Source organism: Arvicola amphibius, chromosome 8, assembly GCF_903992535.2.
Source record: "Arvicola amphibius chromosome 8, mArvAmp1.2, whole genome shotgun sequence".
NCBI lineage: Eukaryota > Metazoa > Chordata > Mammalia > Rodentia > Cricetidae > Arvicola > Arvicola amphibius.
This window is the reverse complement of record NC_052054.1, coordinates 73,041,518-73,066,855: the sequence shown is the minus strand read 5'-3', so window position 1 is coordinate 73,066,855 and position 25,338 is coordinate 73,041,518. Positions and strand designations below refer to the sequence as shown.

At 51.6% G+C, this 25,338-nt stretch overlaps 3 protein-coding genes across 7 annotated transcripts in view; 1 reads left to right on the top strand and 2 right to left on the bottom strand.

Moving 5' to 3' along the window:
• Positions 1-9,500, bottom strand: part of Ppp1r13l (protein phosphatase 1 regulatory subunit 13 like) — a 20,805-nt gene extending 11,305 nt beyond the window's left edge. Inside the window, exon 1 of one of the 3 annotated variants that reach the window (XM_038338719.1) lies at positions 9,261-9,500. Coding sequence is in view for 1 of the 3 variants with exons in the window: in XM_042055501.1 (XP_041911435.1) it covers positions 7,818-8,120 (303 nt within the window). In the remaining 2 variants the exon portion in view is untranslated. Of the gene's footprint in view, positions 1-7,817; positions 9,016-9,260 lie in introns of those variants that run through there. The other 2 variants (XM_042055501.1, XM_038338718.1) reach the window with 2 other exon arrangements.
• On the top strand, positions 9,190-12,523 carry Polr1g (RNA polymerase I subunit G). Its single transcript, XM_038338720.1, has 3 exons — positions 9,190-9,654; positions 9,782-9,923; positions 10,999-12,523. Exons 1-3 carry the CDS (start codon positions 9,633-9,635, stop codon positions 12,206-12,208), a joined length of 1,374 nt encoding a protein of 457 aa, XP_038194648.1. The 5' UTR covers positions 9,190-9,632; the 3' UTR covers positions 12,209-12,523.
• Positions 12,370-25,338, bottom strand: Ercc1 (ERCC excision repair 1, endonuclease non-catalytic subunit). 3 transcript variants are annotated; one of them, XM_038338723.2, is made up of 10 exons: positions 24,830-25,338; positions 24,328-24,439; positions 21,479-21,679; positions 19,457-19,560; positions 18,845-18,944; positions 16,640-16,716; positions 15,116-15,215; positions 14,073-14,144; positions 13,878-13,946; positions 12,370-12,476 (listed from the first exon to the last, which is right to left on the bottom strand). In XM_038338723.2, exons 2-10 carry the CDS (start codon positions 24,430-24,432, stop codon positions 12,423-12,425), a joined length of 882 nt encoding a protein of 293 aa, XP_038194651.1. In that variant the 5' UTR covers positions 24,433-24,439; positions 24,830-25,338; the 3' UTR covers positions 12,370-12,422. The 3 variants fall into 3 exon arrangements, with proteins under 3 accessions (XP_038194651.1, XP_038194649.1, XP_038194650.1); XM_038338721.2 differs by having other exon boundaries at positions 21,464-21,679; positions 24,830-25,135; XM_038338722.2 differs by having other exon boundaries at positions 21,464-21,679; positions 24,802-24,884.

Here is a 25,338-nt window from a genome sequence, read left to right as displayed (position 1 = left end):
ACTTTCCACGTTGACATAGGGTTTTGTTGTGGTTTTTTTGTTGTTGTTATTGTTTTGTTTTTTCCGGATAGGGTTTCTCTGTGTAGCTTTGGTTGGTGCCTGTCCTAGAACTCACTCTCCCTGTAGATTATAGGTGTGAGCCACCACCTGGCCTTTTTTTAAAAAAAAGATTTATTTACTTATTATGTATACAACATTCTACCTTCATGTATGTCTGCGGGCCAGAAGAGGGCATCAGATCCCATTATCGATGGTTGTGAGCCACCATGTGGTTGCTGGGAATTGAACTCTGGAAGAATAGTCAATGCTCTTAACCTCTGAGCTATCTTTCCAGTCTGGGTCTTTTTTTTTCTTTTTTTGTTTTTTCAAGACAGGGTTTCTCTGTAGCTTTGGACCCTGTCCTGGAACTAGCTCTTGTAGACCAGGCTGGCCTCGAACTCACAGAGATCCACCTGTCTCTGCTTCCCGAGTGCTGGGATTAAAGGCGCACACCACCACTGCCCAGTGACACAGGGTCTTTTTAAATATTCAGGGTGACCTGAAAACTTTATGTACCTAAAACTACGTAGGCTTCAAGATCCTTGGCCTGCCTTGACCTCCAAGACTCTTGATTTATAGGTCTGTACCTGTACACTAAGTTTGCTGTGTGGTTTTAGTTGTGTTTTTAGATTATTTATTCTATGTGTATGAGCATCTGCACACCTGCATGCTTGTGCCCATGGTGATCAGAAGAGGACGTCAGAGTCCCTAGAACTGTAGTTAACACATAGTTGTGAGCCATGTGAGCCATCTCTCCAGCTTGTTCTTGTTGTTGTTGTTTGGGACAGGCTGGTCTGAAACTGGTATGTAGGTTAGAAGTACCTCAAACTTCTGCTCCTCCTGCCCCTCTGGCCTGAGTGCTGAGATTATATATAGGCTTGGAGCACCAAGTGGGTTTGTGGTGCTGGGAATGAACCCAGGGCATCATACATACTACGTATGCACGCCACTAACCAAGCCCTAGCCCTAGCCCACTCTTCCCTTTAAACAACAGCTATGAGCCAGGCAGGTGCCTTCCTGTAATGTCAGCTCTCAGGAGGCAGCCATAAAGGGTTTCTAGTTTCAGACTAGCCTAGGCTAGAGTGTACTCAGTCTAGCCTGGGCTACAGAATGAGCCCTGCCTCAAGGAAAAAAGAATTCCTGCCAGGCGGTGGTGGCACACGCCTTTAATCCTAGCACATGGAAGGCAAAGGCAGGAGGATCTCTGTGAGTTCGATTCTCAGCACCCTCATGGCAGCTCACAACCATCTGTGACTGCAGTTCCAGAGGACCCAACACCTTCTTCTGGCCTCCACGGGCATCAGGCACACATGTGGTGCACAAACATACATGCATGTAAAACACTCACATACATAAAACAAAATCTTAAAAAACAACCACACATAAGGCGGATAGTGGTAGTGGAGGAAACTGACCCATGGCTTTCATGTGCAGAGACACACCAACACATGATACATGGTTACATACTCCAACACACGATACACAGTGACATACTTCACACACATGATACATAGTGACATACTCCAACACACAATACATATGTGACATATTGCAACACATGATACACAGTGACATACTCCACACACATGATACACAGTGACATACTCCACACACATGATACACAGTGACATACTCCAACACACAATACATGTGTGATATACCCCACACACTTGACACACAGTGATATACTCCAACACGCAATACATGGTGACATACTCCAACACATGCTACATGGTGACATACTTCAACACACGATACACAGTGACATGCTACACACACACAATACATGGTGACACACTCCAACACACAATACACAGTGACATACTCCAACATACGATACACAGTGACATACTCCACACACAGAAATACACAGAGAGGGAAACACACAATACGCACTGCACACACACACACACACACCATTCACAGGAGCACACACATACAAAACCGTGCTAATAAGCAAGAAAATACAATTCAAAATACAATTCAAACAGGTTGGAGTCAAGCGCTCACATGTCTGTGGTGCACCCCTCCCTCCCAGCGCTTGGGAGGTGCAGGCAAGAGGATTAAGACTCATTCTTGGCTACTCAGCAAGTTGGAGGTTAGTCTAGACAATAAGAGACCCTGTCCCAAAAAACAAAGAGAAAAAGGAAGAAATAAAATGAAAGAAAAGAAAGAAGCCTGGAGTTGGATTGTTCAGCAGCCGTGGGCCCCTCCTACTGTTTTGCGGAGCCCCAGTTCAGTTCCCAGCACCCATGTAGGGCAGCTCACAGCTGCCTGGAACTCCAGCGCCAAGGGAACCAACACCCTCTCCAGCCCCAGAGGGCACCTGCACTCATAGTAACATACATACACACACTTTTTATTTCTTTTTTTAAAGACTATTTATTATGTATATAATGTTCTGTCTACATGTGTGCCTGCAGGCCTAAAGAGGGCACCAGAACTTATTTATGGTGATTGTGAGCCACCATGTGATTGCTGGGAATTGAACTCAGGACCTCTGGAAAAGCAGCCAGTGCTCTTAACCACTGAGCCATGTCCAGCCCCCACATACACATACTTAAAAATAAAGTAAATCATCCAGGTGGTGGCGGCGCATGCCTTTAATTCCAGCACTCAGGAGGCGGAGGCAGGTGGATCTCTTGAGTTTGAGGCTGGCCTGGAAGACATTACCGCTGTCAACAAAAGGCCCTGTTCATGCTGACCCATTGTTAAGAGGAGGGGGGGTGGTGTAGTCAGGGCCAGAGATGCAGCTTTGGTCACCAGCCAGGAGGAGGAAGCTAGGCTGGGAACCGGTTGCACCAGCCATCTTTATCCCCAAGGCAGCCGCCACGCCCGCCAGCTCTGCCACCTTTTTAGCTTCGACAGTAAAGGTGTAGGCTGTGGGGCCAGCTCGGACATGTTGACACCAGCCTGTCTGGGAAGCCACAAGGAACAGAGTTTGTTGGGGCTGGTGGCTCATCTGAGCATGCGTGACCTTGAGTCCTCTCCACTCCTAGGGCAGGAGACTCCCCTGACTCTGCCTGAGACTCCCCATGAGGCAGGAGGATGTAAACTAAGTACCCCCAAAGGCCCTTCTGATCTCAAAGAGGGCTCCACCCTGAAACCCGATACTTGCTGTATTTGGTCTCACTGCATAGCCCAGACTGTGCAGGAACACTTTATTAGTGGGTCCTCTTGCCTCTCTATGGCTGGAGCTACAGACACACAACACCATACCCAGTAAGGACTCTGAGATGGTGAAGTTCTACAAAGATGGACCTGAAAGTTTAAGTGTCCACTGAAAGAAACATCAGAACTGGAAAGAGAGCTAGCTTAATGGTAGAGCCCCTGTCTAGAGTCCCCCAGTGAGGGCTGGGGTGTGGCTCAATAATGAAGCTCTGTCTTTTTTTTTTTTTTTTTTTGGTTTTTCGAGACAGGGTTTCCCTGTAGTTTCTAGAGCCTGTCCTGGAACTAGCTCTTGTAGACCAGGCTGGTCTCGAACTCAGAGGTCCACCTGCCTCTGCCTCCCGAGTGCTGGGATTAAAGGCGTGTGCCACCACCGCCCGGCCTGGCTATTTTTTTTTTTTTAATGGGAGACTGGGTATCATATATACAACTTTAATTGCCACACTCAGAGGGAGACATATCACATTGAGTTTGAGGCCCATCAGGTGTACAGGTGTACACAACAAGTTCCAGGTCAGCCAGGACACACACAACCTCACCATTTTTTTTGAAAGGCAGGCTTTCTCAGTGAACATCTTTTTTTTTTTTTTTTTTTTTTTTTGTGCTTCAGGCATCAGATCCCATTATAGATGTTTGTGAACCATCGTATGGGTGCTGGGAATTGAACTCAGGACTTCTGGAAGAGCAGTCAGTGCTCTTAACCACTGAGCCATCATTCCAGTCCCCGCTCTGTCTATTGTTATTGAGTCCCTAAATTTAATCAATCCCTAGTAGAAAAATAGGCTCCGAGTCCCAGAGTCTATCTCTTTCTAGTCTACCTCTATCCTACTCTAGAATTCTTTCACTTGTATTGCCCACAATTTCTAGTTTCCTGCCGCACTTTCTGACAGTCCCAGAATTGCGCTCTCCTGGAGTCTGCCACAAGCCAGAAACCAGAGGCGAGAATGTGAACTCTGGAGCGCCCGACAAGAGTACCTCGGCTGCTAAACTTGTAAAACAAAGATAGGTTACCTCGCTGGACCAGTGCAAAGATCTGTCTCAACAAAAGATACAAGAGGAAATCAGAGCTGTAAGAATCCCGGCCTCAGAAAGCAGAGTATAGTCAGGCCTGGACGCACACACTTGTAATCTCAGCTTACTTGGGAGGCTGACCCAAAACGAGGGAGAGTTCAAGGCCTGGTTGGACAGCAGAGTCCATTGAAGGGGCCAGCCTGGGCAAGCCTGTCTCAAAATAAAAGTTTAAATAAAGGGCTGGGCATGGTGGCACATGCCTGCAGTGCCAGCTTTCAAAGGCAGAGGCCTGAAGATAGCCAGGCTTGTTTACATCTCATGCTCCAGGCTGGAGAGACGGCGCTGCTGTTTGGAGTGTGGAGGACCAGAGTACCAGCTCCAGCTGCGGCCTCTGCCTCTGGAGGTATCAGCCCTTGTGGGCGCACAGAGGGCTGAGACACAGCTCAGCAAGTAAGAGCCTGTTCTTCCAGAGGACAAGAATTCCTCCATTCCCAGTACCCAACAGGAAGAACTTTTGGCAAATGTACCACTATCAAACTGGGTTCTGAGAGCAGGACTGTTCCCAGGGCAGGTATGGGTGTCAGAAACACCTCGACCGTCAGGGGGCGCGCGTTCTCCGCGGGCGCAAAGGCTGAGCTCAGGCCTGGGGAATGCGAGGCGGGCCTGGGCAGGTGCACAGCTCCAAGCCAGGGAGCTGGGCGGGCCAGGAGAGGCAGAGCCTCTGTTCCCAGGCTCCTGTTCCTGCCCTCCACCCTCAGGTCTTCTTCCTTGGGCTACCCTCCAACTCTAGCTCCCCCTTCAACTGGCTCCCAGCTCTGCTCCACCCTTAGGTTTCCTTGCCTGCCTCCTCTGTACCGCAGCCAGATTCTCAGAGGTGAAGGATCCTATTGGGCTTCCTGGAACAGTCAGTGGGATCCAGGTCAGGGTCTTGGGATGGGTTGGGAACACCCAAAGTGTAATCCTTCACTCTACCTGGGTCAGACGTGCCTCTGTGGAATAGGCTAGGGGCTTCTCCTAGCCAAGCCTCTGCCTTCAGCTGGTCACCACAACAGTTTCTCTGTCCTACAGTTTCTCATGTGTACTGTGTGTGTAGGGGGTTAATGCCTTCACCCAGATGAGGTATGAGGTTTGGGGGACCTAAATAGTGTTTACAACAGTGCAGTGTAAAGCCTGAATGTCTCACATCATGACTGCTATTTTACCAGCCTTTCTCTATGGTCCTCTAGGGTAGCAAAGATGAGTGTCTGCAACCCTAGCACCTGCAACCCTGAGGCAGGAGGATCTCCAGTTCAAGGCCACCCTGGGTGACCTAAGTGACGCTGTCTCAAACAAGAGCTGAGCTTCAGCTCCCAGCAACAGAGTGCTCCTGTAGCCTGCACGTGGCTTGGGTTCAGCCTCTGAGGCCAGGGGGATCAATCGCACAAGGGCAGGCTCTGAGCCAGGGACAAAAGCCCAGGCGCCATAGATTCTCCCAGAGAGTCTTTTGTGAGAGCTCTTGGTTGGCTGACTTGTCTGGATCTATATAGACCAGGTTGACCTGGCACTCAAGAGAGCCGCCTGCCTTTCCCTCCCTGTGTCGGGATTAAGAAGCATGTCCACCATGCCCCACAGTGGTTGTTTGGGTTTCCTGACAGTGTCTCGTGCTGTGCTTTTTGTTTGCTTGTTGTTTTTCTAGACAGGGTTTCTTGGTGTAGTCTGAGCTGCCCTGGAATTCACTCTGTAGACCAGGCTAGCTTCGAACCCAGAGATCTGCCTGCCTCTGCCCCCCACCCAAGTGTTGGGATTAAAGGTGTGCGTCCCCGCCAGCCAGCACCCGTGCTATACTTAAACTTTGAATCCTCTGGCCCCTGCCTTTCCGGTGCTAGAAATACCGACATAAAACTTGACAGTCTGCTTTACGCATTTCTGGGGAATGAACCTGGGGATTCCTGCACGCTAGACGAGCTTTCCACCCTCTGCCCAGGTGCCTCTGAGCCCTTTCTTTCTACCCTCTGCCCACGTGCCTCTGAGCCCCTTCTTCCTGAGATCCTAAGAGCCCTGGGTTCTGTTGCCAGTGGTCTCAACTGCCTGAGCTTTTGGACCACAGAACCCCAAATTTCCCACCTGCCACAGTGATTATCCCCAGGAATGCAAGGCTACGGCAGGGTGAGAACCCTGGAAGATTTCAGACAGAAACTGGCAAGATTCCAGGGTGTGGGTGGTGTCTGTTTGCCAGCCTCAGTTTCCCCATTGCTAGGGAGGAGTCCTCCCTGGGGTCAACACACTCCACTGAAGGTGGAACTCGCTGTTCCTACCTTTGGGTGATTGCCAGACACTTCTGTGGACATGGAGATCCATCCTGACCTGGACCTGGCAGCACAGTCTGTGTTGGCAGCTGTGGCTATTTTTTTTTTTTTTCATTTCAGGTTGTCACTGGTGTTCTTGCAGTATTAACCGCACCCTCCCTCAGATCCTTGTCCCTCCCACCCCCACTAGCTTCTTAATCCCCAACATAAGGGCCCAGAGGTGGAGAGACAGAGCGAATAGCCTTCCTGTTCCTGCCCTCTCCCAGGCTCAAGGGCAGACACCTCCAGAATTAGCCTCTATCCCTCCCTTATCTCCCACAATACCTCAGGTCAGACAGATGGAAGTGGAGGTGACATTTCTCACCTCTGGGTCAGTGCAAGGAACCCCACCACGGAAGGAAGAAGGCTAATTAGAAAAATCTGGTGAGAGTGAAGGAATTCTCACAGACAGCTGTCACAAGAGCGAAGGCGATGTATGGCTCACCAGCCTCAGTTTACCCTTTTCATTCTGTGTAAATTCAGCAGTACACAGCCACACAAACCTCCCGGATTCAGCCCCACGGTCCTGTTATTCTGGTCTGGGCTATACAGTGACCTCAGCAAACCCCAGTTATTTCCCACCCCAATAGGGCAACGAGAGGTACGTCCCCATCTCCGCTAGGGGGCGCCCTTGGTCAGATGTGCCCCCTCTGGTTTGGCAGGTCTGACGCCCCGGTTAATGACATGTTGGGGTTCGCTCAGCGGCACAGATGAGGTTGGAGAGCTGCCCCGACTTCTCATCCCCTGCCCCCATCCCAAAACCAGAAGTGGGGTGTAGTGCCAGGACATAGCTTTCTGAGGGACCCACGACCCCACCCTCGTGCCTGTCCCACTCTTTCCAAAGACCAGGATCTACTATCCCAGTGCCACGAATTTGACGCAAAGACCTAGAGTAGCTCGGTGCTGAAGGCTGCTGGAGGGCGACCGGGTACCCAACCATTCTAGAACGACCTAACCTCCCACATCTATCAAAAAGTCAGAGACACGAGCCTCCCGATATTCCCGAGACACCTCCAAGAGTCCCCAATTAAAGTATCCAAGAATTCCAATGGCTCCCCGGGACCAAACGCTCCGAGTACTACTAAGATCTCAGTCGTCCCAGCCCTCATCCATCTATCCAGTAAAGCCGGCACCCCAGTTCTCTCTTTCCAGGGACCCAGGCGTGAGTGTCCCACAATTTGCCCTGGGATCTAAGGTTCGAGGTCCCACCAAATCCTCCCAGGGACGCGGTGTCAGGTTCTGGTATGGCTAGACCCCAGGTGGGGTGGAACTCACGCGTCCGGGGCAGATCCTGGCACCAGGGGGGTTTTCCTCGGGCTCCGGCTCCGGCTCCAGCGGCGGGGAGCGGAGGACGGGGCGGGGCAGTCGCAGGGAACAGGTTAGACGACGGGACTCTGACTGGAGGAAGGCGTGTCCCACAGGGAAGGGAGAGCTGCGATCGCCTCGAGCACCTTGGGATTTGTAGTCCCGGAGGGGCGGGGCGCAAGAGGGGACATTGCCATTTGGAGTCAAGCGCGATCCATTTAACAGACAGAAAGAATGAGGACCAGAGATCGAGGGCGCCCTGGACGGTGACATGCACAGGAGTCCAGACCTCCACTTTACTATGAGTGCAGGGGAAGAACTCCTGAGCCCATCCCCACACCTTTAGTCTCAGTTTCCCAGGCGGGGAGAAATTCACACGACCCAATACTGCTGCGAGAAAAGGACCCACCTTAATCAGGACTCGGAGCCCCGGCTTACCTGTCTAAATTAAATAAAAATAAGGGGCCTTTAATCACAGCACTCGGGAGTTAGAATCAGGGGTATCTCTGCAAGTTCGAGGCCATCCTGGGCCACATAATGAGACCACGTCTCAAAAACAAAACAACGCAACACAAAAACCCGCCTTGGCGCTTTACTGGCGTGCCCAGAATCAGGCTGGACTACAATTCCCAGCAGCACTCCTGGGCGAAGTCCCCCACTAGCCACCCTCGGGTTCTCTGGGAATTGGAGTCTAGGAGCCCTCAAAAGACGAGCCCCAGAGTTTCTAGCCCACGCGCGAGGGGACACATAGTCTGGTGATCCCTGGCGGAGGAACTCTTCCCTGTGCCCTTGGCCTCCTCTGAGTTCTCGAAAGCCGCAGGATAAAGGGCAGCATCACAGTTCTGGAGGAGTCTCCCAAACCTCCGCGGAGGGGCGGGACGCGACGCTGACACACCGGCCAGGAATGCAGTCGGGTCACCCTGTCTCGCCGCGGTACCGCGGCTCCACCCGCAGCCCCACGCGCTGCAGTACTGCTGGGAAGGGGCGTGGGCGCGTCCCCCAAATCCCGCGTCCACGTGCAGCTGTTTACTTGGGCCGCGGGGCAGGGAGGGGTCGGCCGGCTGCACCTCTACCTCCCTCGGAGAGGTGGGGAATACTTCCCGCTCAGGACCCTAAGTCTACGAAGGCATCTACGAGTTTCACACGACCCACTACCCCTCCGTTTGGAGCCACGCTCCGCGCTCTGGGGTCCGAGACTCCTCCCCTGACCCCAGGGTTCCTCCCCCTCGGTTTCCCGCTTGCGCCAGACTCCAGAAACTCCGCCTCTCGTTGGTACTTTAAATCCTCTGAGTGCCCGCTCTTTTCTATTTTCCGATCTCGTCCACTCAAGCCTTCCTCTCTTTCGCCACATCAGAGACTTCCCAAGACACACTCTAGCTTTGAAAGCACAACCCTGCCAACCAGAATTCTCACCTGGCTCTTACAGGAATGTCTGCACAATCGGCCTTCTGTCTCTTTAAGAGCCATGGGCGGGCTGGGTCACTGCCTGATTAAGACAGTGTTGGAAGAAACCACGTGAGCAAAGTTGGCGGGGCGGACCTTCCGAGATCCGACCAGGCTTGCATTCCCGACAAGCAGAAAAGTGATTTCCCCGGAGGTAGATCGTTTAAAAATTAGTCATTCCTCCGCTGTGTACTGTTCAAAAGCGGAGATCGGCCCGGTTCCGTAAATAAAGTGACAGCGGCCGAGCCACGCCCCCATTCTCGCACGCGACTTGGACGCTTCCGGGTACGACTCCACCTCCGGGGTCCACGTGGTGGGCAGCGTTCAGCGTAGGTCGTTAGGATGGCGGGTACCGCGGTCTCCGGTGAGTGGAGCGGGAGGATCCGGGTGCCGAAGGGACTGGGAGGGGGGCTCCTGGAGGGAAGGGACCTGCGGGCACCTTGAGAGGTTGGCAGTGTCAAAAGGAGCCCTACACCCCGTTTTTATCACAGGTGCCACTCGGTTCTCCTGCCCCCCCAATTTTACGGCGATGTCTCCAGACTCGGATCCCCCTCGTTTCTCCTTGGAGGCGCTGACGTTTCCAGATACAGAAGTGTGGCTTATCCGAGCCCCTGCAGACTTCGCCCCACAGTGGTGAGTGATCGCTCCCACCCCACCTGCTGGGAGTACACCCCCCCCCCCCCACACACACACCCTGGAAGCTGAACCCACCCCACACCGTGAACCTAGAACTGTAGACAGCCTTCTGACAACCCGGAAACAGCCTCATTCTGTATAGCCCAGGCTGGTTTCTAACTCCCAGCATCGTCTAAGCCTCAGTTTCTTGAGTTCTGGAGCCACAAGTGGGTGTCACATATTCTTTTGTTTTGGAGAATCTTTTTTTGTTTGTTTTGTTTTTCAAGAGAGGGTTTCTCTGTAGCTTTGGAATCTATTCTGCTGTCCTGGAACTAGCTCTTGTAGACCAGGCTGGCCCTCAAATCACCTGCCTCCAGAGTGCTGGGATTAAAGGCGTGTGCAGCCACCACCACCTGGCTTTGTTTTGGAGAATCTTAACATCCTATGTAGTATTTAAACTCGGATCTTTCTGCTTCTACCTCCCCAGTACAGCTACCGTGCCCAGTTTTATACAGTGCTGGTGATCAAATCCAGGGCCCATTCATGCTAGGCACACACTCCATGTCTGAGCCTCGTCCCTCGCCTGCGTGCTCTAAACATTACTTAGTCGTTAATGATGGGGTAATATTAGGTTTAATCTTAGCACTCAGGAGACTGAGGCAGGAAAATGGTAGGCTTCACAGCCAGCATGAGCTAGGGACTACCAAGCTAGCCTCACACACAGAGAGTCTGTCTCAAGAAACAGCCAGGAGCCGGGTGGTGATGGTGCACAACTTTAATCCCAGCACTTGGGAGGCAAAGGCTGGTGGATCTCCAAGTTCCCCGCCAGCCAGGGCTACACAGAGAAACCCTGCGAAGCAAGCAAGCCAGAAGCGGTGGCACATGTCTATTTGCAGTACCTGGGAGGTGATGCAGGCTGATCAGGAGTTCTAGGCCTCACACAAACCCCACACGACAGAAGTTAGTTAGTTGAAACAAAACTCAGGGCTCTAGCACTGAGCTGCACCCTAGCCCAGAAAAGCTGTTTCTAGCCCCAGCCTCCCGCTTTGCAAAGGATCTAGCCAGCCTCTACCTTCTCCCTTTCTTTCCTCAGCCTCAATGGGCGGCGTGTGCCTCTCTCTGGCTCGAAGACTGTTAAGGGCAAACTGGATGGCAAAAGGTGCCGATTCCGGGTCCTTACCGGCAGCCCTCAGGCTGGAGAAGCCACCTTGCTGGCATCGTCAACAGAGGCAGGAGGAAGACTCACTTGCGCCCCGGCCCCCCATGGGAGCTTAAGGATCATGGAGGGTCTTCAAGAGTATCTTATCTCTCGGGTCCCCCTACAACCCATTCCCACAAGCCTGCCACCTCAGATTCCTGCCGGCCTGCGGCCTCGGTTCTCTGCCTTTGGAGGCAGCCCTCCGGTCACAGGGCCTGCATCAGTCATGGCTCTGAGGTCACCCACTTCAGGGAAGAGGAAAAAGAAGAGAAAGGTCGCAGAGGCCTCAGACATTCAGGAGGCAGTCAGTGGGCATGGGGCCATGGAGGTGGACACAGCCTGGAGTGGCCTAGAAGTGAGGAAGAAGAAGAAAAAGAAGCATCAGGTGGGTGAGGTAGAGATATTGGAGGCTGAGACAGTAGAGTCCATGGCAGAGATGGCGGAGCCCATGGGACTGCCATTCCCATCTGCCAGCAGCAGCAGCAAGAAGAGGAAGAGCAAGTCCACAGGAGCAGAGACGTTCCAGCCAGAAGAGCTGGAACACATTGAATCTGTGGCGGAAACAGATCCTCCTGAAGGGACCATCCTGTCCCCCACCAAGAAGAGAAAGAGGCAGAAGGAGGCTGAAGGGATGCAAGCAGTGGAGGCCATCGTGGCTGGCTCTCAGCCACAGATCACTGTGGAACCCCAGGTGGAAGCTATCCCACTGTCCCCCACAAAGAAGAGGAGAAAAGAAAAGAGGCAGAATTTGGTGATGGAGCCAGATATGGGGCTCCCCAGAGTGACCACAGAGCCTGAACTTTCTGAACATGGGCTTCAGGTTGAGGCAGCTCTTGTGTCTCCCAAGAAGACCAAGAAGAAGAAAAAGGAAAAGTGGCTGGGCGAGACGCTGGCCTTCGGGGCAGAGGTGGCAGAAGCTGCGCTTGCAGCTAACTTTGAGCCCCAGGTAGCACCAGCACCCAGCAAGAAGAAAGAGAAAGGACAGAAGGTGATAGATCTCCCATCTGAGATGACTGACCCAAGAGAATCCGAGGAACCTGAGGCTGGAGCAATTCAAGGATCCACAAAGAAGAAGAAGAAGAAGGATCAGGAGGGTGGGGTGTAAGGCACCGTTCCCGACTGAGAGATGTCTCCCACGGGACAGGAGACATCTATCATCCTGGGGAAACTGAGGAACTAACAGAGCTGAGGTGGCCCAGGAAGGCTGTCAGAAACCAGCTTCAGGTGTTCCCCCCTCAAGCAAACACGTCAGCCCATGCAGCAGGAGCCTGGACCTGGAAAACGCTTTATTGAGAAACTGGAGCCTCAGTGGCAGCGGGTCACCGGGGCGCTTTGAGGAAGGGTTCATGGAGGACGTCAAAGAGCCTGCGAGCCTAAGGGCAGGGGAGAAAAGCTTGTCATTAAAGGCTGTCTGCTTAGACTGTGGTTGTGGCTCTTTCCTCCTAGGTTGGAGGAGCTTTGCAGGTCTGAGCTCTGCTTGAGACTGCCCAGGAGGCTGGTCTCTCCACTCTTTGTAAGTGGGCCATTTAGAACCATAAAACTCATCCATTTGTGGTGGCCACATCTTTAATCTCGCACTCCGAAGGGTCTACAGAGAGTTCCAGTACAGCCTGGGCTATGCATAGAAACCCTGTTTCGAATAAGTAATAACTAGAATAAGGCAGGAGGCTGGCACACACCAAGCCTGAGGCCAGAGATCAGAAGTACAAGGCCAACCTCAGTTTGAGCTACTTGAGAAAGTCTCAAAACCAAGTCTCAAAAAAGAAGCAAACAAACAAATACAATTTGAAACATGGTGCCAAGAATCCTAGGCTAAAGCTGAGAGGTGGTGGGGCACACCTTTAATCCCAGCACTAGGGAGGCGGAGGCGGATGAATCTCTGTAAGCCAGCCTAGTCTACAAGAGCTAGTTCCAGGCCAGGGTAGGCTCCAAAGCTACAGCAATCAATCAATCAATCAATCAATAAAAATAAAAAATCCTAGGCTGGCCGGGCGGTGGTGGCGCACGCCTTTAATCCCAGCACTCGGGAGGCAGAGGCAGGCGGATCTCTGTGAGTTCGAGGCCAGCCTGGTCTACAAGAGCTAGTTCCAGGACAGGCTCTAAAAAAGCTGCAGAGAAACCCTGTCTCGAAAAACCAAAATAAAGAAAAAAAAAAAAATCCTAGGCTGGCCCGGCTAGCTATTTAGCCAAGAATGACTTTGGACCTTGGATCCTCCTGCGTTATCCAAGTGTCCACCACGCTTAGTTTACACTGTGCTGGGATCAGTCAGGGCTTTGTGTGTGCCACGATGGCGCTCTACCAACTCAGCTAAATTCTCAGCCCCCCAGGAAAATCCTACAGAGCCTTTTAAACCAAGCATGGTGGCTCACGCCTGTGATCTCAGCAGGGAGAGAAACTGGTGGAGCTGAGTTTAGGCCCAGCCTGGTCTATAGCGAGATTCAGGCCAGCTAGAACTTTTAAGACCCTGTCTGAAAACAACCAGCACTTAACGGTGGTTCTCAACATCCTAATGCTGCAACCCTTTCATACAGTTCATGTTGTGACCCCCAACAATAAAATTATTTTCATTGCTACTTTATAACTGTAACTTTGCTACTGTTACGAATCATAATATAAATATCTGTGTTTTCTGATGGTCTTAGGTGACCCCTCTGAAAGGGTCATGACGTCAGGTTGAAAACCACTGATTTCATAGTGTTTCAGAGTCTAAGGTTCATTAATTTGGGGCCTATCCCCACCCCCAATCCCTGTAGCAGCCCCCCTAAGTTCTCACCTTCTGGGGGCCCAGGCCTGGGCACAAGGCTAGATCTTCCCGTGAGGCAGTGAAGAGCTGTTCAAGGGACTGAAAGGTGAAATCAAGGAATCGGGCAGTGTGCTCTACAACTTAACTTGTCCCTGCTGCCCGGGATGTCCCCAGGGAGGTGTGGGGCTATGGGGAAGTGAGGAGAGGATGCCAGGGGCCTCTTACTCCAAATGTAGCCAGGAGGGTCTGGCTGTCGGTCTTGTTGACTGACTTCACAGTGGTCAGACACTCGGTAGCCTGGAGGAGAAAGACAGGATGTTTTCTTGGGCCTGGGAGTACTGCTTAGATGGCAGGGGCAGGAGGAGTCCTAAGTTTGAGGCCAGTCTGGTCCACAGCCATTTTCAGGCCTTGTGGGCATAGGGAGATACTGCCTCTGCCTCCAGAAACAAAAAGGTGACTAGAGAGATTAGTGATTAAGAACACATGTCTGCCTTCCAGAGGACCCAAGTTCAGATCCCAGGCCCCACCCTGGGTAACTCACCTTTTGAGACAGGGTCTCCAGATGTACCCCTGACTTGCCTACAGTTAGACTAGGCTGGCCTGAACTCATGGAGATATGTCTGCCTCTGCCTCCTCTGTGCTGGGATTAAAGGTGTGTGCCACTGCCTGGATTTTAGCATGGCTGAGTGGGCAGGACCAGGTGACACTGGCTCCCTGTTAGGTGAGTCTCTCCTCTCCTTCTGCTTCCCTTAGGATAAGGTCAGCTCCTTCCCCAGGGCTCATACATGACTGTGGAGCCAGTGTGTCCAGTGTGGGGAGTGTAGGTGCAGTTGTGGACACAAGGCTCTGGGGCTGGGTCACTCCCCAGGAGGACACCCAGAAAGACATGGATGCAGAGTCCCTCATTAGCAATGGAAATCACCAACTGATTACACAAAAACATTCAAGTGGCCACTGAGTGCCAGGTGGTGGTGCGGTCACAGCAGGGTCATGACACTGGGCTACTAGGCTGAGAGGATGAGGGAGGGCTTCCTGGAGGAGGAGGCATCAGCGCTGGCATGGGACATGTGGATTCCAGCAGAGGGAATGGGATAGTAGATGCTGTAGGCAGGCTAGGAGGTCAGAGCTAAGGGGGACAAGGTCTAGTTTGTACTCAAAAGACCCTCTGGACAGGCAGATGCTGAGGGAGGGCTGGATGGGGAAGGAGGGCAAAGGAACAAGCCACTCCAGGTGTCAGAGTTGCAGAAGGACAAGGGAGGCAGTCTCACCCGGGACAGGAAGTTCTGCTCCAGTTTCTCCATGAGGAGGTCAGCAGGCTTCTGCTCATACGCCTTGTAGGTCTCCAGGTACCGCCCTGCTTCCTCCGCGCTGGGTACAGGACACAGGTCAGCCAGGGTGACAGCTGTCATTCAGATTTTCCTTCACAGGACTGCTAACAATTCCAGAAACTAGGCCAATCCCAGCCCTAACTCCTGTCAGCAGTGAGCCCTGTTCTCACACAGTCAGGCTACGGCTGGAGCTCAGGAGACTGCACAGCTAACCTCTGCAGCTGAGCCACGCCCCCTCCCCTCACTGGGGATTCTAGGCAGGGGCTCTACCACTGAGCCATACCCCAGTCCCTCACTGGGGGATTCTAGGTAGCTGCTCTACCACTGAGCCACGCCCCATCTCCCTTTTTCTTGCGTTACCTCCACCACCACAAGGTCTTACTATGTATTCCTGCCTGACTTTGGAATGATCCTCCTGTCTCAGCCTGCCACTAGGATTACAGATGTCCACCACCATACCCAGGCTAAGATTTCTTTTCTTTCTGGGACAGGGTCTCACGTATCCCAAGCTGGCTTTGAACTGCTTACTTAGGTAAAGATTGCACTGCCCTTCTGATCCTCCTGCCTCCACTTCCTAAGTGCTGGAATTACAGGCATGAGCCTCTACGACAGGTTTATTCAGTGCAGCAACAGAACCTGGAGCTCCCTGCATTGCCGGGAAGCTGTCAAGGAAGCCAGCCCCGGCCCTTGCAAACCCTGAGTGTCTCTTTCTAAGTTGAAAGCTATTAATTTACCAGGGTTTAATTTCACTTGTGGTGTGAGAAAGGGGTGTTTATTCTTCCTGAAATGGACTATCTACTTGTAGTTTTGTTGGTGAGCCAACATAGAGCTCTAGAGAGCTACACATGGACACCAGGTGTGGTGGCGCACACGCAATCCCAGCACTCAGGAGGCTGAGGCAGGCAGGCTGCAGTGTTCTAGGATAGCCTTGGTTATGGAGACTTTCTGAGGAAACAACAAACCAGAAGCACTAGACACAGAATTCCTTCAGTCATTTGGTCTAACCTGGACAAGTCTAGTCTGTCACCTGCCTTGGTGCTTATAACTCTACAAAAAACTTGTCAAACAGTGGCGGTGCACACCTTTAATCCCAGAAATCAGGAAGCAGAGGCAGGTGGATCTCTGTCAGTTCAAGGCCAATCTTGTCTACAGAGGAAGTTCCAGGACAGCCAGAACATAGAGAAACCATCTTGGAAAATAAAACAAAAAACTGGAGAAGATACCATCTTACACATGAGAATGTTGAGGCTCAAAGAGAGGCCATGCCCACACCAGACACCCAAGGAGGTGGGAGACCCTGGGTCTCATTAGCCCAGGCTGCCTTTGAACTCTTGATCCCCTGCCTTGGACTCCCCAGTGCTGCGATTATAGGCTTGTGCCACCATGCCTGGCTTAGCAATCACCTACACAGGCTGGATGGGCTTGCACGGTGGATGGATGGGGAAAGCAGGGTCTGTGTCTTACCTCCAGGCCAGGACCAGGGTACAGTCTGCTAAAATACACATCTTAGCCAGCTGCTTCAAGGCCTGCTGAGGGTCTTTCTGGAAGAGAAGAAAGGCAGAAGTGGAGACCTGGGAGACCAAAGGGATTTGCAGCATGAGAATCCTATAGCTGAACCAGGGAGGGGCATAGCCAGTAAAGTCACAAGGGCCGAGTTCAGGTGCTGGCGTGGACCAAAAAGCTGGATGTGGTGGTATGCTAATCTCCATGCTGTGGTTCCCAGGTCTCAGTGAGGAGCCCTGCCTCAATCAATCAATCAATCACAGTGGATGTGCAGGGCTTCATGGGCGTCTCCACCCTTGGTGCCTGTCTTCAGGCCCAACCACCTGAGTCCCATCCCCAAGATCACAAGAGGGGAGAGAATCAACCCACTAAAAGTTGCCCTCTGACTTTTGGGTGTGTGTGTCCACACATATGCACATACAAATCAATGAATGTAAAAAATACTTCTCAAATTCTTTAAAACAGTATCCAATAAAGCAGCTTAGACAGGAGCCTGGGAAGCCGAGGGGAGGTCACGTCTCACTGGCCCTCACTCACCATGGAAGGGAGGAGAAAGCAGGGCCTAGGGAGCTAGGAAGAGTGAGCAAGAGGAGGCCGACCTGAGATCCATGCACAGTGAACCGTCCAGTGGTTATTATGAAAGGAGGGTTAAGATTGAAAGATGCTCAATCGTGCCACAAGGACATGTGCTCAACTATGTTCACAGCAGCATTGTTTGTCTTAGCCAGAACCTGGAAACAACCTAAATGCCCCTCGACCGAAGAATGGATAAGGAAAATATGGTACATTTACACAATGGAGTACTACACAGCAGAAAAAAATAACGACACCTTGAATTTTGCAGGCAAATGGATGGATCTAGAAAACATCATTGTGAGTGAGGTAACCCAGACCCAGAAAGACAATTATCACATGTACTCACTCATAGGTGGTTTTTAAACATAAAGCAAAGAAAGCCAGCCTACAAACCACAATCCCAGAGAACCTGGACAACAATGCGGACACTAAGAGAGATTTACATAGATATAATCTACATGGGAAGTAGAGAAAGACATGATCTCCTGAGTAAATTGGGAGCATGGGGACCTTGGGAGAGGATTGAAGGGGACAGGAGAGGCAGGGAGGGGAGCAGAGGGAAATGTAGAGCTCAATAAAAATCAATACCCAAAAAAAAAAAAAAAGACTGAAGGCCGGAGAGGTGAGCACACTGGCTCAAGCTTCTAATGCTAGCACTCAGGAAGCTGACATGAGTTCAAGGCCAGTCTGGGCTATATAGAAAGTTCTAGGCCAGTCTGTGGGAAGGAGGGAGGTGGAACTGGGGCTAGTATGCAAGATTTTAAAATTTTTTAAAAATTTTAAAAATTAGTTTTGTATTAGATTTAAATAAAATAAAGAACAGAATGAGCTGGGCAATGGCAACGCCATTAATCCCCGCACTCGGGAGGCAGCGGCAGGCGGATCTGTGAGACAGAGAAACCCTGTCTCCAAAAAACAAAAGGAAGGAAAGAAGGAAGGGATGGTTTCTAGGTCTGCAAGCAGGGAAAAACTGTGGAACTGACATGACAGGCTGTGGTAATAGATGAAGAACAAGATCTAATAGATATTTAGGTAAAGGCCAGGAACTAGGTGAAGAGGCATGGGGCAAGCTTTTCTTCTTGTAATACTGTGGATCAAACTTAGTGCATGCTAGGCAGGGGCTCTACCACTGAGCCACACCCCCAGCCCCTCACTGGGGGATTCTAGGCAGGGACTTTACCACTGAGCCACACAACCCCCAGTCCCTCATGAGTGGGGGGATTGTAGGTAGTGTCTCTCCTGCTGAGCTAGGAATCCTATCTTTTTTTTTTTTTTTTTTTTTTTTTTTAAATTTAAGTCAAAGTCTCACTGTAGCCCAGGCTGGCTGGGGAACTCTTGATTCTCCTGCCTGAATCTCCAGAGTGCTGAGATCGGACGGCAAGGATGCATCACCAAGGATGGTTCTAGCAACCTTCCCTTCCCATCTTCCAGCCCATGCAGGCTCTGCAGGAGATCCGTAGCAACTTCAGCTAAAAATCCATTCTTCATCGAGGTTTTAGGTGTTTTGTCTTACAAGGGATTCAGCAGCCCATGTGTTAACTCCATGCAACAGCTGCATGGAAAGAGGAGGCCAGCTGGAGCCCTGCTTACCACGTCCACTTGGACCAGCAGCACACGCAGGGCAAAGGTCTTCCCCAGGCTCTGCAGCCGCTCATGGATGTAGTCCGGATGGAGGTTGTGGTAGCGGAGGCTGGTGGAGACAGGGAAGAGACAGGTTGAGGGTCTCAATGGCCCCGAGGTCCCAGGCATCCTTATGCACCTCATGCAGAGGTTGCGACCCATTAGCATGGCAAGGGGGACAACACTGCCAAGGGCCCAGGGAAGTCAACCAACAGGGATGGACTTCAAGGAAGGGTCTTGACAGGAAAGGGCAGCCTGACTACGGTGTTCTGGGAGGCTGGACACTAGCTTCTTCCTTCAAGTCAGGACCCTGCCCTTCTCCCTTAGACCCAGGAACATAGACCCCAGGTCTTCTACCTCAGATATAGAAATCCAGACTCCCTTCTTCAGGCCCCAGCCCTCTTCCCTCACAACCTGGGGTCTAGCCCCAGCTACTGTTGCTCTGAAGAAGGCCACAACTCCTTCAACACAGCCATGCAGAGGCCCAGAGCCCACAACACTGAACCACAGTTTCCCCCACAGAATGGCTCAAAATGGCAAAACTGTGGGCAGGACTCTAACCCTCAGAGCACCCGAGCTCACCTGAGGAAGAGGGCGCAGGTGCTCTGGCCCAGCACATAGTCAGGGGTCACCTCACTGAATTCCCAGGGAACGTTGCGCACGAACTTCAATACAGGGTTGCCCCTCTGCGAAGGGAGACAGGCAGAAGCCATTAATGGGGTGACCCTTGCACTAGCCCATCCCCCATCTCCCACCCCAAAGCCTGGAACTGCATGTTAGCCCCCACTCCTCGGGCCCTCCCCACAGCCCTCACACACACTCCAGGCTCAGGCCCAGCATCAATCTGACTTGCTCTCTTCTGGATGCCAGCCCTCACTGCAACCTCACAACATGCATGCTTGCCCCTCCTAGAGAGGGCTTGGCTTCCAGAACCCCACACCTGTCCCGCACCTCTCCTTCCCTTCCTCTGGTGGAATCTGGACCCTGTCAACACCTTCCTCCAGCATTACAGCACCTCTCTGGCCGAGGTCACCATCACACTACCTCGTGGCCACCCTGCAAATGATCAGAGGCATCAGCTAAGCTCCGCCATGGCTCTCCAGTGCCCCAAAGGAAGCAGGCAGTTTCCCCTGTGCTGCCCTGACAACATCCTCAGCAATCAACAGCCCAGGGCTGAAAGTGTTCAGGAAAGCCATACTCTAACTCATGCCGGGGACACAGCTGTTGGAGTCACTGGACTCTGACCCCCTGGTTCCAGACCTGGCCCTCATGAAGCTCTTGTGGACAGAACACAAAGATAGTCTTTGGTTCTGCTACATGCACTCTGACCCCAATTCTTAAGACAACTGGAATTTCCTGAGTGACAGATAGCATCTGGCATGGACTTCCTAAGCCCTGTGGGATGGATGCCTGAGGGATGGGAACACCGTGTGTTGTCCCGGTGACTCATAGTGCCTCCTGTTTGGTCCAGAACAGATACTGGTACACAGGAGACCCAAACTCAGAATTCAGGGTTGGGCTTATCTGCCCCACTCCCACCCCCACAGAAGGGAGGAGCTCAAGGCTGAGTGTTCACCAATAGCTAGGGAGGCACCAATCCGAACCTATGATGTAATCCACAATATCCCAAAAGGACCAGGTTCAAGAGTGTCCCTGTAGCTGGGTGCAGGGGAAGTCCCAGAGGACAGGAATATGGAAGCTCCAGGCTATGTCCCCATGCCATGACACCCCAGGCATTAAATGCATGGAAGAGTTAATGCATGGACAAAGGAATGAATGAAGTAATTCATCGAAGGTACCACAGATATCAAAATCCTTCATTATCACACACCACTGGGTGTGGCAGCACACACCTTTAATCCCAGCACTTGGGAGACAGAGGCAGGCGGGTCTCTGTGAGTTTGAGGCCAGCCTGGTCTACATAGTGACACAGTGAATTCCAGGCCAACCAGGGTTCCATAGTGAGAACCTTTCTCTAAACAAATAATGCTGAGGCTCACTTGGTACAGTGGCAGCAACAGTAAAACGAAGCCCTTCGTGGGGTCCTCAGCACCCACATCAACAGCCAGGCCTCGTGCTTGGCAGCATTTCATGAAGTGCTCTCCCTATAGGTGCTGACTAAATGAACAAACCTGGGGTCAGGAGCTGAGTGTGACAGCCCTAGCAGGAAGGGCCGGGGCACTCTCAACCCACAAGCCATTAGTGAATGCATGAATGGTGGGGTACCTATATGAAGGAACGGATGACTTCATGAATGAAGGGATATGTATATGCATGCATGTATGTATGTGTATGTATGTGTACACACACATATATATTCACATAAACAAATGAAGAAACAACGGACGCATATAGGAATTAATGCACATAAAGGAATAAATAAATGCATAAATGGTGGAACCTACATACAATGAACGACTGCAGGAAGGAATTAAGGAATGAAGTAGTGACTGCATGAGTGAAGGCATGAACAAACAGTACTCGTGAGAAGAGTGTGTGAACCTCAGAGCACTCATCGGCTGACCCCACAGTAACCCCTGCAACAGGGTTTCCCACTGGGAACTCCCAGAGCTCCATCTCCCTGCTCACCTGCCGGGGGCTCACCAGGATGCTATTGGATTTCGCTCCTGTTTTCAGGGTCTGGCTGGGGTTCTCTCCCTTCACAGGTTCAGAGCCTGTGTGCCCTGTGGCCCCAGCCCCTCCTGGAGGCTGGGCAATGGCATACTGGGCATATGTCTGAGGAGCCGCTTGGGCTGAGCTTGCTGTAGTGCTGGGGTTCCGGGAAGATCTGAATAAGGACTTGACCTGTGGAGAGAAGGGAAGGGTGGAGGTTGCAAAGGAACACTGGAACCCTCTCCCTCCCCTGACTCTCACTCTTCTTCCAGATGTGTTCCAGGGTTAAGAACTCAAAACAGGCAGAGGCGTTGGCTTAGTGAGTGCCTAGGCATGCACAGAGCACTGAGTGAGCCCGGCAGAGTAGTGTCCACGCCATCCCAGCGCATGGGAAGCAGAGGCAAGAGGATCCGAAGTCAAGTTATACTCAGTTACACGGGAAGTTTAAGGCCAGACTGGGCTACCTGAGACCCTGTCTAAAAGGAAAATAAACTGAGCTGTGATGCGGGAGGTCTGTCCCTGCAGGCCCGCAACACTTCCTGTGTGAACTGCCCCTGCCTGGTATTTATCACCATGTCTGATTGAGATTCCCCTCTTCTTTCTGAAGAGTGACTTATTTTTATTTATGTGTGTATGCCACTTACAGGCATGTGGGCTGCCTGATATGGGTGGATGAACAAAACTTAGGTCTCCTGGAAGAGCAGAAAAAAAAATTTTTAAGACAGCAGCAAGCACCCTTAATGGATGAGCCGTCTCTCCAGCTTCCATATTTCCTTTAAAAATGTTTTGTTTTGCTTTCGAGACAGGGTTTCTCTGTGTAGCCCTGGCTGTCCTGGAACTTGTTCTGTAGACCAAGTTGGTTTTGAACTCACAGAGATCCGCCTGCCTTTACTTCCTGAGTGCTGGGATTAAAGGCATGTGCTACCACTACCTGGTCCTATATTGAGTGTTTTGCCTGTATATACGTGTACCATGTACATTCCTGGTGCCCTTAGCGTTCAGAAGAGGGTGCTGGATCCCTGGAACTGGAGTCACAGATGGTTGCAAGCTGCCATGTAGGTGCTGGGAACTGAACCTTCATCCTCTGCAAGAGCAGCCAGTGCATTTAACTGCTGAGTCAATTATCCAGGACCCTGGTTTCCCTTTCTTAAAGTATAAAAGCTTTCAATTCTTTTTTTTTAAAAAAAAGATTTATTTATTATGCACATAGTGTTCTGCCTGCATGTATCCCTGCAGGTCAGAAGAGGGCACCAGATCTTATTACAGATGGTTGTGAGCCATCATATGGTAGCTTTCGATTCTTAAATGTTCCAGCTTTCGATTCTTAAATGTCAGATGGGGGCCAGGGAGATGGCTCAGCAGACAGAAACTCTTGACAACCTAAGCTTGATGCCTGAGGGCTACGTGGTGGGAGGAAAGAACTGACCCCCAAAAGCTGTCCCCAATCTCCACACAAGTGTCATGTCAAGTAACCCTGACACACAGACACAGAAAATATAAAAACAAAATAACAAAAAAATGTGAGATCCAAATTCGTACTTTGACAATCCAGAAGACTGGTCATAAAAAACACGTAGCAGAGATTACTGTGGTGAAACACACGTGTAATGCCTAGCACTTAGGAGATGGAGGCAGGAGGATTGCTGCAACTCCTAGGCCAGCCAGGCCTACATAGCAATGCTCTGTCTTTAAAAAAAAAAAGGGGGGGGTGTGCTGGAGATATGGCTCAGCAATTAAGAGCACTGGCTGCTCTTCCAGAGGACCTGAGTTCAATTCCCAGAAACCACGTGGGTGGCTCACAACTATCTGTGATGAGATACAGTGTCTTCTTCTGGCCTGCGGGCATACATGCAGGCAGAATACTGTATGCATAACAAAAATTTTAAAAAAAGAGAGAGAGAGAGAAAGATGGGGCTGGAGAGATGGCTCAGAGGTTATATTCTTCCAGAGGTCCTGAGTTCAATTCCCAGCAACCACATGGTGGCTCACAGCCATCTGTAATGGGATCTAGTGCCCTCTTCTGGCCAGCAAGCATATACAGACAGAACAATGTATATATAATAAATAAATCTTTAAAAAAAGAAAAGAAAGGCTGGCAAGATGATTTGGTGGATAAAGGTGCTTACCACCAAACTTCATGACCTCAGGTCAGTCCCCAGGCCCAAACCGACTCTCACAAGTTATCTATCTATCTGACCGTTACAGGCGCTCCATGGCACATACTCATACATATACACACGCCATAAGGAAACAGTTTAGGGGCTGGAAAGATGGCTTAGCAGTTCAGATCACTGACTGCTCTTCAAGATAATCCGGGTTCCATTCTCAGCATCAAAACACTATCTCTCCAGTTCCAGGGGATCCAATGCCACCCTCTGGCCTCTGCAGGCCTACATGAATGTAGTACTCAGACATGTGTACAGTCAAAACATCTACACACATATAAATAAAATTATATATATATATATGTACACACACACATATATAATTATATATATATATTAAAGTAGGATGGCCCATTGCTGTAATCCCAGCACTTGAGAGGGATAGACGGGAGGATCAGGATTCAAGGCCAGCCTCAGCGACCCAATCTCAAAGGCCAAAACTAAACAAAAACCATCACTGGCCAATAGCTAGCTGCCAGGCTACAGCGTGTGACTTAGCCCTCTTTTAACCACCCTGTCATCCCGTTTTACAGAAGGGGAAATCGAGGCTCAGAGGACAGCAGGCTATTTTTCCAGAGTAACCCAAACCTCAAAGTTCGCTAAACTCACACCGTGATCCGAGGGATCCCTTACTGTCCCCTTTACTCCCAGCAGCCCCCAAGTCCTCGCCCTTACCCCTGCAGGAGGGACCTCGTCTTCCTCCAGTGGGATAACAAACTTCTTCCTGGTGGGCGGCCCCGAAGACTGTGGCAGACTTCCCTCGTCCTTCCCAGTGTCCATCTGGGGCCTGGGAGGCGTGGGACATCGGCGTTGGCAATTCCATCTTCCAGAGGGGGACTCCGCTTACACCGGTGCCCCCCAAAAGATTGCCAGGTTCCTGAAGCCCAACCCGTGGACTCGCCCCTTTCAATCTTCCTACTCCGGATTGGCCCACGAACCATATAGCCCCGCCCCGCCCTCGGTCAGGGATGGTTGGCCACGCCCCCAGAGGCACACCTGGGCGCGCTCGCCAGAGAGGTTTCGGCCTTCTCTTAGCCTCGGCAATGATTGGCTTCTTCCTCTACCAATCATCAGCCCGCAGCCTCCCCTCCGCCCCCTCCCCTCGCCTCTCGCCCCTCGCCCCTCGCCCCTCGCCCCTCGCGGCCTTACCTCTGGGTCTCAGCGCTGTTAAACTCACCTGCTCTACCCAAGGCCCACAAGAAAGCACAAGGGGAATAGAGTCGACACACCTCCAGCGCGGCCAGCGCGACCCCCGGCTGGCTTCACTTCCGGCCGCTCTGGCCCTCCGCTCGTCTCGCTGCTTCCCGAGGGAGGTAGCACGGAGAGGAGCTGTCTTCGCTCTGCTCTCTATGGTCCTGGAGGACCGTGGAAGTTTGGGACGGAGAGAGGCGTGGATCTTGGTACCTAAGAGTCTTTGAAACCTTGTGGTTCTGTTGCAAGGCCCTGTTGAGAGCTTTCTGTGCTCCCAGATTCCAGACAGGGGTCAGTGAAGAAGAGATCAAACAAGAGAGGGGGAGGGGAAGGAAAAACAGAGAAGAGAGGAAGGAGGCGAGGTATCAAAGGACGCCCTCCCTTTGCATGTGGGCTGACTTGGTTTGAACCTCAGCCCACTCACGCTGACTCACTCAGCTAAGCCATTCCCCACCTGCGTGCCAAGCAGAGGCTGCTAACGACAGCTGTGACTTC

Bases quoted from the DNA above. Each gene is read 5' to 3' on its own strand.
- Polr1g (XM_038338720.1), top strand. From the start codon at position 9,633: ATGGCGGGTACCGCGGTCTCCG. The intron at 9,655-9,781 runs GTGAGTGGAGCG...TTTTTATCACAG, and splicing joins GGCGGGTACCGCGGTCTCCG to GTGCCACTCGGTTCTCCTGC. The intron at 9,924-10,998 runs GTGAGTGATCGC...TTCTTTCCTCAG, and splicing joins GCAGACTTCGCCCCACAGTG to CCTCAATGGGCGGCGTGTGC.
- Ercc1 (XM_038338721.2), bottom strand. From the start codon at position 24,432: ATGGACACTGGGAAGGACGAGGGAAGTCTGCCACAGTCTTCGGGGCCG. The intron at 16,717-18,844 runs GTAAGCAGGGCT...CTTCTCTTCCAG, and splicing joins TGCTGGTCCAAGTGGACGTG to AAAGACCCTCAGCAGGCCTT. The intron at 13,947-14,072 runs GTAAGAGGCCCC...TTCACCTTTCAG, and splicing joins CCCTCCTGGCTACATTTGGA to TCCCTTGAACAGCTCTTCAC.